This window comes from Xiphophorus couchianus, chromosome 18 (genome assembly GCF_001444195.1).
Source record: "Xiphophorus couchianus chromosome 18, X_couchianus-1.0, whole genome shotgun sequence".
NCBI lineage: Eukaryota > Metazoa > Chordata > Actinopteri > Cyprinodontiformes > Poeciliidae > Xiphophorus > Xiphophorus couchianus.
Genome location: NC_040245.1, coordinates 2589478 through 2602854, shown reverse-complemented (window position 1 = coordinate 2602854; position 13377 = coordinate 2589478). Strand labels below are relative to the sequence as shown.

Genomic DNA, 13377 nt, shown 5'->3' with positions numbered 1-13377 from the left:
ACCAGTGAGGGCATGTGTGTGTGTGTGTGTGTGTGTAGTGGTTCTTTAGCGCCTCCCCCGCAGAAACAAAGCATAACAAAAAGAAACAAAGCCAGCTCTCCTACTTGAGAAGTAGATTGTTGGAGTTCTGCGCTACACGGAGCGTCAATCTCAAACAAATTCCTCATTCCTTTCCTGGAAAGTTTTCCAACTGCTTTCACACAGGAAAAAAAAAAGAAACATGCAGAGGAGAGTAAACCAGAGGAGGAGGTCAGGGAGTGGACTCGCCTGTCCATGGTGCCCTCATGTGCCCCTTTGCTGGATTCCTCCCATTTCCTCCCACTTCATCCCCCCAGATGTTGCAGATTCAACCGTCCTAAAGCCTCGAAGCTGTGAAAACAACTGGTTAGCCCCTGGCCTCTTTCGCCCAGCTGCTGGCTCCCCCGGCTTCTGCAGGCTTCACCAACTCAAATATAAGACTTTAATTAGATTTAAGATCTGTATCACGACAGAAGAGTACTAAAGGCAATCAGATATTTATATAGTAGTGTTTTTTCCCCCCCAGAATGCACATAGCATCGTACCAGAAGTGTCACCAGCTGCTCTTACATTAGAAATATTTGTAAAACTTCTAATATTCCATCAAAAAAACACAATTTTGCAATTATGGTGTTTCCATTAACTAAGAAATAAAATTAAAAACATGGTTGAATAGGTTTGTTCACGCAATAAATCATTAAAAACATGCAGTGGCATCATCCTCCAACTACTTCCTGTTGCTTTTCTTTTCTGCCAGTAGTAGCATCTGGTTGTTAATCATGAGACTGTATAATGCAAGAAAAAGAAAAGTTTTCATTGCAGTTTTGCGAAATACAAAACTGCAAAACAAACTGTGATACAACCCGAAAGTCATCTCAAAAACTATTTATCAAAAATATTTGTTTTTGTTGTTTTTTAAATTGCTGTGTTTCCATTAAGCAAATTTGCCCAATTAAGCAAATTTGCCCAATTTGCTTAATTATATGATCAAGAAAATGCAGCTATTGGCAAAGACGAAGGTTGTCCACCAGTTACGTCTGCATTGGAAATATAAGCTGTTTTTCGGCTGTCAAAATGAGTTTATTTTAAAAAACGTCAATGAATCACAAGAGTCACATGATCAACAACCTACTGGCTACTGGCGCAAGCCACGAAGAAGAGGATGACAGGAAGTAGCTGGAAAATCACGCTGCATGTTTTTAATGAACAAATATATTCATGTGTGGTTTTAATTGTTTAACGGAAACACCGCATTGGCGAAATTGCTTTTTTCTACATTGCTGAAATATAGACAAAGCTTTACTCACGTTTGTAATGAAAATGCAAAGAGATGCACAAAGCTAGCTAACTAGCAAGCTAGTTAGCGGTAGCTTCAACCGCCTCGAGTCACAGAACCCAATGAAGATGACTGACTTTAATGTCGTGTTTTTTCTCACCCGTGTTTCAGTGCCAGACAGCCCACCGGCCAACGTGACCGCCAAGCCAAACGGGACCGAGGTGCTGGTGTCGTGGGAAGAGCCTCCGGGGAAGCTGAACGGGGAGCTGCAGGGGTACCGGGTGGAGTACAGCACACCCTCCATGCCGCAGGTCAGCCCGAAAAACGAACACAGGCTTCATTCTCTGAGACATTATCGGACATTTGCATGTCCGTTAATGTAAATAAATAAAGTGTGATTTAGCTGCCACTTTGTAGCTAAATCTGCTTGAGATCTGTAGTGTCTATGCAGGTTGAAAGCAAAACAAACACGTCAGAAAACTAGATGCATAGAGGACCCATGACTTTGAGACAGACAAAAAGAAAATATGTGGACACTCTTGACCAATGTGTGAGAGAAAGATTAAATATCAAAATGGCTGCTGTCGGTATCGGCCCGTATGACACGGAGAAGTAAAATTGAGAAGTAAAAACAAGTTGCCTTAAACTATTTGATGAACACGAAGAGTGCGTACACCCCGGAGGAGCTACATTAGCTAGGCTAATTTAGCTAGTTCCGCAGTAAGTACTACGGTAAATATCACTGATATTTATCCTAGTATTACACAGGAGTGGATAGAGCAGTTGTGATGTACTTGCATTGTTCATACATAGGAGAGGCCAGAGCTAGTTCTAAGCCTTTGGCTTTGTTGTCATAGCAACTCCATAGCAACTGCCTGCCAAGATGTCTGTCAGTTACAAAGTCACAGGAGACCTATTTATGAACAAGAAATACATGAAAATGAATATTAGAGGAAGGTAATTCTCCACAAAATAGCAGGTTGGCATGTTTATTTATGTTTCAAAAATGACTCATATTTCAAAATAAAGGTTCAACTTCGACCTCTACTTAACCCTGCTTACTGCTTTGCCTAAAAATAGAGTCCCTGGCAGGGTTGCCAGATCTGACTGACAGTTTCCAGCCCAGATACAATGTCAACTTAAATAAAAAAGAAAAACATCCCAAATCTCAAAGTCTGTTAAAGCTCATGATGAAAGTGATGGATTCTAATCATTTCAAAAGAAATGAACCGATAAAATGAGTGCAAGAACAACATGTTGTTAAAAATGTTGAAGTTTTTTATTTCTCTGTTACACAGTAACAGCTACTTTAATTAATAGGATGTTCTAATTTTTTTAATTGCTAACTTGACACCATCTAGTTGGATCAGAAAACCAACAATCTTCCACATTTGTAACCAAGAAACACAAACAAAACTATGAATTTTCTGAAACTTTATGAACTTGTGTCATTAAATGACCAGTTCACTTGGTCTTATGTGTCATCTTTGTTTCTTTTTGTTACCAGTTTAATGCGGATGCTGGATTGGACACAGAGTTCTCCATCAATCTGTCCACCCCGTTGTCCAACGTGTCTTTTAGGGTCTGCGCCTACACAGGGGCCGGTCATGGACCCTGGAGCCCCGTAAGGATTCTGGTCCTCAATTCTCCTGGTGAGTGACAAGAAAAATCAATAACAAATATTAATAAATTGTATTAATCAGGTGTGTGGTTTTTATTCTAAAATAATGTGGTTAGCTTAACTGTAGTTATTTAAGCTAGTTAGCTTTACTATTGATAGTTTAAGTAACTTTTTTTCATTTTTTTTATTTGGAAAGACGGATTTCCATCACGTTCCTTAATTACAGCTTTAGCCGTTCAAGGTCGTAAATAAGGATGGAGTCAGAGTCCAAGTGATTTCATCCATGTTGTCTTTGAGTTTAAGTAACTTTAACTTCAGCTAACTATGGGTAGCTTAAGTAACTATACCTAACTATAGTTACCCTAAGTTTTCCTTACGCTGACTATGGTTAGCTTAACTAACTATGCTAGCTATAGTGGGTTAGGTAGTTGCACACAAGCTAACTATAGATAGCCTGAGCGCTGAACATAGCATGCAATATCTAAAGAATTTGAAGCCATTTACAAAGTTTGCAGAGCCATCAAGGCACAATAACGTCTGGTTGAAAGGAAAAATGTAGAGAAATGAGAAATTATTTAATACTTGTATGATTTTAAATATTTTTCCCTTGCAAATAAATATAACAGTTTTTCTTTTCTTCGTTCCACAGAAACGGGGAAATTCAGAGGTGAGTCCACATGCAGACCCCTCAAACTGCTGTGACAGAATGACCGGTGGCGTGTTGGTGGAAGTGAGCTAATGATGTTTTTTGGGATCTTCAGAACTTCTCTTTTTCACTTTGTGTCACGGGCTTCCTCTGTCGTGTGCGTTCAAAATAAAAAGAGGAAAGAAGATCAAATCGAGAGGGGTAGAGGAGGGAAGAGAGGCGGGTTGGCTGAATGGGGGAGACGCGTCATAAATATTTATACCAAGCTGAGGCAGTGTAGCACCTCTGTTTGCTTTGTCTTAAAGACCCAGACATCAACAAGAAGAATGGGAGAAAAAAGTGAAAAGGAGGCAGGGAAAGTTGGGGGAGGATGAAGAGTTGGAGGTTTTTATTTGCAGTTTGTGCAAAAGACAGAAGATTTCAGAATGAGCGATGGGATGGCAGCAGCTCGACTGAGGGACAGAGAAAGAGGATATTTGTGGTAGATTTATCTGAAAGGCAGACATTACGTCTGAAAGGCTTTAACTGCAATTCATGACAACCTCTACGGAAACAAGGAAGACATCGGGAAAACTCCCATTTTCTATGTGCAAATGTGATGAAAACACATTAGATTTTTCACTTATAAGACTTTAACAGATTTGCTTCCCTCTCTTAAAAAAATTATAAAATAATTTTAAAAAATTATAATTTTAGAACTGCAGCCAGAGATGAGATTAAATCCCAGGGTGGAAAAAAGTGTCAGATTTGGTTTTGGCTGCTGCTACTGGAAATAATAAAGCAACAAACGTCCATTCAAAGATAAATGTTTTTTCCAGGATGCAATGGTTATACAACAAACAAAATCAATTAACTATAAAACAGGAACTGGATGCAGAAGCTGGGATTTATTGGTGATGCTCTCCGTTTCTGAGCTGCATATTTCACTATTTTTCTTAGCAGAATAATGAGTTTTTATTTAAATTGGTTGGTTTCTTGGCCCAGATTTGACTTTTAAGAAAATCATTCTAGACATGTAATGTTATCCAGTCCAAAATCAGTTCTAGTGTGGATTCTGGATCCAGTTGGGACACCTGACTGTGTCCAAGTTTCAGCCACCTAGATGCTGATTTGAATCAGAATTTGAAATTATTGTGACGCTCATGATGAGTACATGTAAACTTTTGACCAGAACCGTTTAATTCTAAGTTTATTCTGGAAACTTTTGATTTATTCTTATATTTTTTTATTTGGCACGTCTGTTTAGATTACATTTGAGATATATGGCTAAATCCGACACATCTGCAAAATAAAGAGAAAGTCAATAAAGTTGAATTGATTAATCATGATCAATCAATTATTGAGATAATTGTCAATTAAATTAGCAATCGATTAAACTTTACCTGGAGCTTACAGACTCAAAAAAAGCCACTTGCTGAAAATCCCCCCCAACATATTTAGAGCAGTAATTACACTAAAACTGTACAAAATATAGATAGATAGATAGATAGATAGATAGATAGATAGATAGATAGATAGATAGATAGATAGATAGATAGATAGATAGATACACATTTTACATTAAGCTAAAAGCAGATTCACCTGGTTTAAATTCACTAAAGGAAAGCTATATTATTGCATTTTAAGCAATAAAATGTTTAATATTCAATTTTAAAAAAGGAATTTAATTAAGTTTTTCTCTTTTAATGTATTTCCAATATTTTATACCAAAGCTTAATGGTATAAATGAAAAATCAGCAAAATGTGGCAATTTTTAAAATCTGATTAACTGTCTGAATAGTACATTTAAAAAAAGGTTGCTTCTCTGCGATTAGCACATTTAGCACTGCGTACATTAGGTTGATTGGCAGCACTAAGACCTTCTTCCATCTTATCAAGTATTTTTTGTGTAGTTTCTAGTGAAGATATTTTAGTAAACTGGAATTAATAAGTAAATTTTCATCCTGATGAAGCAGCTAAATAATTTCTTAATATTGATGAAAAATTTCTAATCCCACTGGCAAATTATTTCACTTATAACATGGAAAAATGTTTTATTATAAGTGAAATAATCTGCCAGTGGAACTGGAACTGGGTTGCTAGGTAATGGGTTGGGGTTGCTAGGTAACGGCGCCGTGGAATATTCCACCAGTGAATTAGAACTTTTTCGTCGATATCAAAAAATTATTAACTTAAAACAAGCTGCTATTTCTCACTGATTCATTTGTTGTAAGTTAGTCTCGTCTTATTTCAAGTGCACTAAGACATTTGCTCTAAAAGCTAAATAAAAATACTTGGTGACATTTTATGTTTTTGCAGTGTAAAGACTTTGGTTGAGCTGTTGAACCGACTCTGTGCCCGTGTCCTTCCAGGTTTGTCAGATCCGGCAACGTTTTCCTGGCACTGGTGGTATGTAGTGATGGCCGTCACCGGCGCCGTGGCCCTCGCCATTCTCCTGGCCGTTTACGTGGCCAAGCTGCGGCGCAAAGAGACACGCTTCGGGTGCGTAGGTTTATTTGTCCTTCCTGTGGGTGGAAGGGAGGGACCCGGCGGCTCGGGCCAAACCATAAATATTTTCCGTCCCTTCCAGACTCCATTGCTTGTTACTTTCTGAGAGCCATTTTCTGCGTTACGCCGCCACACTTCCACTGTTGTTTACACACAAACCCGACTGACCAGACCTGTTTTGCCTTTGTTGCGTTTGCAGGGAGGCGTTCGAGCCCATGATGGAGCGCGGGCAGCTGGTGGTGAGGTACCGCGCGCGCCGCAGCTATAGCCGCAGACCGCTGGAGGCGACACGTGAGTTCCTCTGAACGCACCTGGATCAGAAACTCTGAGCTGCATGCCCAGACCTGACTCCCTCAGAGTAAAAACACTTCATCCAGGGAGACTGGATGAGCGAGAAACACTGCACCTCCCCACGCACAATGACTGCTCTGTCCATCACAGCAAAAGATGAAGGGATACGGCAGGCCGTTTTAGCATAAAATTGGTTTCTCCACTTATATTTATGCTTATTACTAGTAATGAAGTAAACTTTTGTTCTGACTAGTCAAAGTTCTAATTAAAAATATCTTAAGATATAATTCAAAATGTTTTTAAGGGGCAGCTTCATGTAAAATCGACTTTTTTTTTAGCTTTCCAACATGGTTTAAGTTTTTCCCTCATCAAAGTCGCACCTGCAGTGTTGCCTTGATTATTTCATGCAAGTTTAAGAAATCTTTTTATCTCCATGGCAACCATTCAGCTGTGTAAAACACCTGGGTGGACCTAGCCCCGCCTTCTAGATGCAGCTCCACTACTCACCTCCTTCAGACTAGCCAGCAGCGATTAGCAACTGCACATCAGCTAAGCTCATTATAGGAGCTACTTCTCAGTGAAACGCTGGTAAAAATCGTTAAAGGGTTAAAAGAGGAGCCATGTTTTGATGACTCCCTGAAGGCGGAGTTTCAGAAAGAGCAGGAGTTTTAAATGTAATTGGCTTGAACTCTCACCTTGCCCAGACAAGGTGTATCTGTTAGCGACACACACAGAAACTCATCTACCAGCCATGTACCGCCACAATGAGCTCCGCCACCCATTTGTTGTGACCAGGATGATATGAAATAAATTTTCCGGTTTGTCCGTAAAGCTACACATCTAAAGCACAGCCACCCGCTGTGTTCAGTCTGTCTGCTCACCTGTATAAAAACACCTTCAGCGCTCTTCACCACCACTGGGAAGCAGCTGTGGGAGGAGAAAAGCTGCCGTACTCCAGGCATCACGCCAGTCATTTTAAGGATGCTTATTGGTCCCCTGAAAAATTACAAACACCTGGGCATTATCATCAATCAATAAAATCCTCCCAGGTCGAACCTGAAAATTGGACGTTATGCTGCTAACACTTAGCTTTTGTCAACAACTCAGAGGCGGAAGTGGTTGTGCTGCGCAATGCAAATAATGTCCCGGCCGGAACACAGTGGGCTAAATAATAAAGCATAAATTAACGAAGCTTCGAGGCAGGAAGATTTTCCTCGAGGAATTTTAATAATCGAGGGGCTCGAATCATTTGAGGAATTTTTTCAGCCCTAAATTGGAACAATATATAAATGAACTAATATGTGTAATCATAAACCAATTTCAGATATCTGGACTATAATTTGGTGAAACCAGTTTTATGTTAAAACTGCCTGCCGTAGAAGCTGCAATAACAAATTTCAAGTGTTAAGAAAGCTGAAATGCTTCACATCAGATTTAAATGTTTTACAGTTAAATTTGTTTGTAAAAACTACCATAAACGCCCAAATGACGATGAAACTTAAATTCATGAGTTGCAGTGACATTGAGGACCAATCAGAGACGATGATTTTGCGTTGCTTTATTTACCGAATCCAGCCTGCAACGTTTCTTTGTGATGTTGCGACATCACAGAGACTCAAACCTGAAAACAAATGCTCAGATTTCACCCAGCTGGGTCACATTCAAGCCCTGACATTGTCCCCAGGATATTATGGTTATGGTCCTTCTGAGCAGGTCCCAACATGCTGGATTAAAACAGAAAGAAGGCGAGACTAACAGGAAGTAAACGATTCAGGAGGAGGAATGATAAAATGAAAAAGGAAGCGTTGGATTAGATGGATCTGATGCTGACCAGACGTAGTCAGATCCTGACGTTCTGGTTGTTGCCGCGACCGGACATACCAGCATGAGTCGCAACATGCCTGTGGTCTGAGCGCATTTTTGGGCCAGGCTGTGTCAGATTGATGGGGTAGCAGCAGCTGGAGGGGATCTCCGACCGTGTTGTTGTTCTGTCAGAGTCTGGAGGAAAACAAAAAGGAACGTCTGCCCAGCTGGAGGAAACATCCCAGCACACTGAGTCTGCAAATCCTTTCTTTAAATGACATTTTATGTTACTTTTGTCACCAAAAATTCATCACACTGCAAAAACACAAGTATTTTTTGTCTAGTTTCTACTGTAAATATCTAATTACAATTGAAATAAAAGAAAACAAATGTACACGTACCTTTTCAACAAAATATAGAAGCTTGTTTTAAGTAAATAATTCTTAAATATTGATTTGAAAAATTCTAGTTCCACTGACAGATTATTTTACTTATAACAAAAGATTTTTCCATGGTATAAGTGAAATAATCAGCCAGTGGCATTAGAACGTGGTTGCTAGGTAACGGGCTTGGCTTGGCTGGGTTGCTAAGTAACAGCGCAGTGGAACATTCTACCAGTGGAACTAGAACTTTTTCACCGATATTAAGGAGGTATTGACTTAAAACAAGCCTCCGTATCTTACTGAAAACTTACTTCTAATTCAGTTTTGTCTTATTTCATGTGTACTGAGATATTTACATTAGAATCCAGACCAAAAGTAAAAAATACTTGGTAGGATTTTGTGTTTTTGCAGTGCAGTTTAAGCACTTAACACAAATAAGTAAATGACTCAAAAAAACAAAGTAACCAATAATCTTAAAACTTGATGTCAACACATTACGTCTGAAATTAACCTTCAGTTCTGAGTTTTAAATTGATTCTTTTAAAAATGTTTTTCCTGTGATTTTTAGTTTGAACATGTAAATAATGGTGTCTTGTTTATTTAAATTTGGGCTAAACCATAACATAAAAAAATTAAAGGTTTTAAACAGGCAGTAGAAAGTTGTTTATTTTGTATTGGAGAAAAATATTTACAGCGATAACGAGTAATTCTTCTTCTAGGGCTGGGTCATAATCTCTGATTTTTTTCCATACCAGATCTGATTTGAATAGATTTATCTTCTTCCTTTCTTTTCTAAAACAAAATAAATAGGAGTGTGTAGATGCGTTTTTTGCACATTTCTGCTGTTTTTAAATCCTTTCTGGTCTTTCCTCCAGTGAACAGCCTGGGCATCAGCGATGAGCTGAAACAGAAGCTCCAAGACGTGATGGTGGACAGACACAGACTCACTCTGGGAAAAACCCTGGGAGAAGGTAAGCACAAATATACACAGCTATATGTTACTGCCTTCACTGTAAAAACACTAAATACTACCAAGTATTTTGGTCTACTCTAGTTAAGATATTTTCACTCGAAATTACAAATAACACTTTGTAAGATTTTGTGTTTTTGGTGTTTGCACTGCAAAAACACAAAATATTACCAGTATTTTGGTAGTTTCTAGTGCAAATATATTTGTACCATTAAAATAAGACAAAACTAACTTACAAATTGACTAAAGTAACTTTTCAGCAATAAATAGGACCTTGTTTTAAGTCAACAATTCTTTAACATTGATAGAAAAATACTAGTTCCAGTGGCAGATTGTTTCACTTATGTCACAACATTTTTCCCCAAAAAATTTAAATAATCTACCAGTGGAACCAGAACTTTTTCATCATTATTAAGGAACTTTTGACTTAAAACAGACTTTCATATCTTGCTAAAAAGTTATTTGTAAGTTAGTTTTGTCTTATTTCAAGTGTAGACCAAAAATACTTGGTAAAATGTTGTTTTTTTCTATATAAAACACATACAAACACAATATGTTAGCAAGTATTTTTGTGTAATTTCTAGAGCAAATTTCTTAACCAGACCAAGACTAAAATCCTTTTTAGATTTTGCGTTTTTGCAGTGTTGGTTGTGTCTGATGATTTTCTTTTTACAGAATCATTGTTTTATTAAAGTCTGTTGTTGCTGGTGGTGTTTTGTGTCTTCAGGGGAGTTTGGCTCTGTGATGGAGGGCCTGCTGAATCAGGAAGAAGCTGTTCTCAAGGTGGCTGTAAAGACGATGAAGAGTGAGTGAACATTAAAATAAATCAACATCCACATCTACAAATCTCTCAGTTTTAGAAATAAATTGGCTTTAGTCAGATGTTTGCAGAAGAAAAGCACACAATTAAAATAGTTTGAAGTAATTTTGAGCCAAAGTTCTGGGGTAGAACAGCTCCACCCTCATGGGATTTATTATTAATCAGAAAAGGTGCATAAAGCTTTGCAAACAAAGTGATCGATGTGAATCGTCACCCCTCCAGTTGCAATCTGCACGCGCTCAGAGATGGAAGACTTTCTGCGTGAAGCCGCCTGCATGAAGGAGTTCGACCATCCCAACGTCATGAGGCTCCTGGGTGAGGATCCTGTCACATCTTGCAAATATTCTTCAAAACTTTCTCTCTTACCAAGTATAAGTACTAAGATTTTGTGTTTTGCTAATCCCTATAAACGGCAAATTCACTCTGGACTCACCACTGTGTTTATCAAACATTACATAAAACTGAGTCGTTTTCACTGCGTTTGTTCATTTCTTTCAGCAGCTTTTAAATGTTTGGATTGAAAAATATCTTAATGTATTTTTTATTTTATTTTTTTCACATTTATGATCTTTGAAAAAGAGGAAATCAGTTTTGGTTAGCAACAGATTCATTACTAGAAGAAGTGAAAGAATGCGTGTAAAAATAAAAGAGTTTTATGTAGCTGGTTTTAAAAAAACATGAACAAAAACCCAGAAATCATGGTGCACCGTAGATTTTAGTAGATTGAACATATTTAATATGGTTTATTCACCAAAGCTGAACACTAGCAAGCGATTAAACAGTTTATTAGATTATCACACTGCAAAGACACAAACACACTTTCCCAGAAATTTAACAGAAAAACAGAAATTTCAGAGTTTTAAACGTTGCTAGAAAAAAAAACAGACATTTTGAGTTTGGTCTCCTGTTTATTCAACATGATTAAACGGGAGCTGAAATGACAAAGTGTGAACAAATTCTGCAAAAAATGCTTTAGTTAATATAAAGCATTTTGTCAATATTTTCAATGTGTGGATGCTAAATTTTTTCTTTGTAACTTTCTTCTCAGGCGTGTGTCTGCAGACGGTGGAGAGCGAAGGTTACCCGTCGCCTGTGGTCATCCTGCCATACATGAAGCACGGCGATCTGCACAGCTATCTGCTGTACTCCAGGCTGGGCGACTGCCCTGTGGTACGCCTGAAAACAAACAACCCAAAAGCACCAAGTCAGCAACAAACCAGCACTCGCAGTTTCACACACTTTATGGTTTCTAAGTTCACATGAATGTCAGCAAAACTGGATCCAGAGTTCAGCACAGTTGTAAAGTTTTTCTTAAATAAGCCTCCAACCACTCCCACCCTGGCAGCAGAAGCACTCTGAAACACTAAGTGTTTTTGGCGCCAGCTGTGAGCGATATGCATTAAATCCCCAGAAGAGCGGAGAAACTCTAATCAAAGCAAGACCTATAAAGAATGTTGAAACGGTTACGAAGTGGGCCAACTTTTAAAAACAAGCACACAATGGTTCCCTGAGGACCATCCAGTCAGTCTGCTGGAAAATTAGTTGTAATTGTAAAAACATGGATGCTGGCGCCCTCTGCTGTGAGTAACGCGTAAATTAACTCTCCTCTCTGTTCTGTCCTGCAGTACCTGCCATCTCAGATGCTGGTTAAGTTCATGGCCGACATCGCCCGAGGGATGGAGTACCTCAGCAGCAAGAACTTCATCCACAGAGACCTGGCTGCGCGCAACTGCATGTAGGAAAAACCACTTCTTCCACTTTTCTCTCTCTCAGTTCCCCGCAGGCCGTCTCCTTCGCTTTTTCTCTTTCTTTTCTTACGCAGAGGGTAAGAAAAGAGAAAAGAGGACGTTATGCTTCATCCGCTAGACGAAACAAAACCGAAGAGACTTGAACTTTAATGGGGATTTATTATCAGAAATTCATATTTTTTGTGCTTCCCTTTTGGTTTGTACTGCTTCTAAAAACATCCTGAGCGTTTTTAAGAAAAAGCTGCCAATAAGTTAATGTTTTTGATATTTGCACTACAAAAACACCAAAACTTACCAAGTATTTTTTTTGTCTGATTTTTAGTGTAAATATCTCAGAACACTTAAAAACTAACTTAATGGTAACTTTTCAGCAAGAAATAGGAGCTTGTTTTAAGTAAATAACTCCTGAATATTTATGAAGAAGTTCTGGTTCGACTGATAGAATGTTCCACTGCGCTGTTACCTAGCAACCCCAACCAAGCCCAGCTCGTTACCTAGCAACCCAGTTCTAGTTCCACTGGCAGATTATTTCACTTATAACCTGGGAAAATGTCTTGATATGAGTGAAATGATTTGCCAATGGAACCAGAACCTTTTCGTAAATGTTAAGGAATTATTGACTTAAAACAAGAAAAGGTACTTGTAAGTCAGTTAGCCCCCACACCAGTAGAGGGCGCCCAAGAACATCAGGCTAACATTTTTTAAATAATACAAACTGAACATGCAAAAACAATTTCTACGTTGTTTTTGAAGTTGTGACACAAATAATGGTTAATATCTTCCTGTTGATGGCTGCATTTATATTACAAATATGCGCAGAACTTCAGTATTTTTCTTATTCAATGGAAACACAATTTTGCAGTTGCCGTGTTTCCATTAAATAAGAAACGCAATTAAAATCACACGTGAATAAGTGAGTTTACACAATAACTCATTAAAAAATAACGTGTAGTGCCGTCATACTCCTACCACTTCCTGTTGTCTTTTTTGTAGTTTCCGCCAGTAGAAACATCCGGCTGTTGATTATGTGACTCGATGCCAAAAATGTGTTTCCATTGCAGCTTTGCAAAATGCACAAATTTTGATACGGATGAAAAAAACACCTCTTTCTAGCGCTAAAACTTTTTATCGACAAACGTGAGTTTTTTCAAAATTGCTGTGTTTTCACGAAGAATTTTTTTTTCGTAATTCCCATTTATGTGATTCCGTGGTTAATGGAAACGGCTACATTTGAGGAAAAATAAAATATCAAACTTTTTTTAAAATCTCAATTTAGTGTTTATCAGCTGATGTTACATTTAAATAGTTAAAATA

General features: G+C 38.3%; 1 protein-coding gene across 1 annotated transcript in view; it reads left to right on the top strand.

Annotated features, from left to right (window-relative positions):
• The window catches only part of axl (AXL receptor tyrosine kinase), a 46966-nt gene that overhangs the window by 29705 nt on the left and 3884 nt on the right, over window positions 1–13377 (top strand). The window contains exons 8-17 of the mRNA XM_027999154.1: window positions 1466–1605; window positions 2802–2946; window positions 3565–3582; window positions 5913–6042; window positions 6248–6339; window positions 9401–9496; window positions 10223–10300; window positions 10538–10630; window positions 11364–11485; window positions 11941–12050. Of these exons, the coding sequence (XP_027854955.1) occupies window positions 1466–1605; window positions 2802–2946; window positions 3565–3582; window positions 5913–6042; window positions 6248–6339; window positions 9401–9496; window positions 10223–10300; window positions 10538–10630; window positions 11364–11485; window positions 11941–12050 (1024 nt within the window). The remainder of the gene's footprint in view (window positions 1–1465; window positions 1606–2801; window positions 2947–3564; window positions 3583–5912; window positions 6043–6247; window positions 6340–9400; window positions 9497–10222; window positions 10301–10537; window positions 10631–11363; window positions 11486–11940; window positions 12051–13377) is intronic.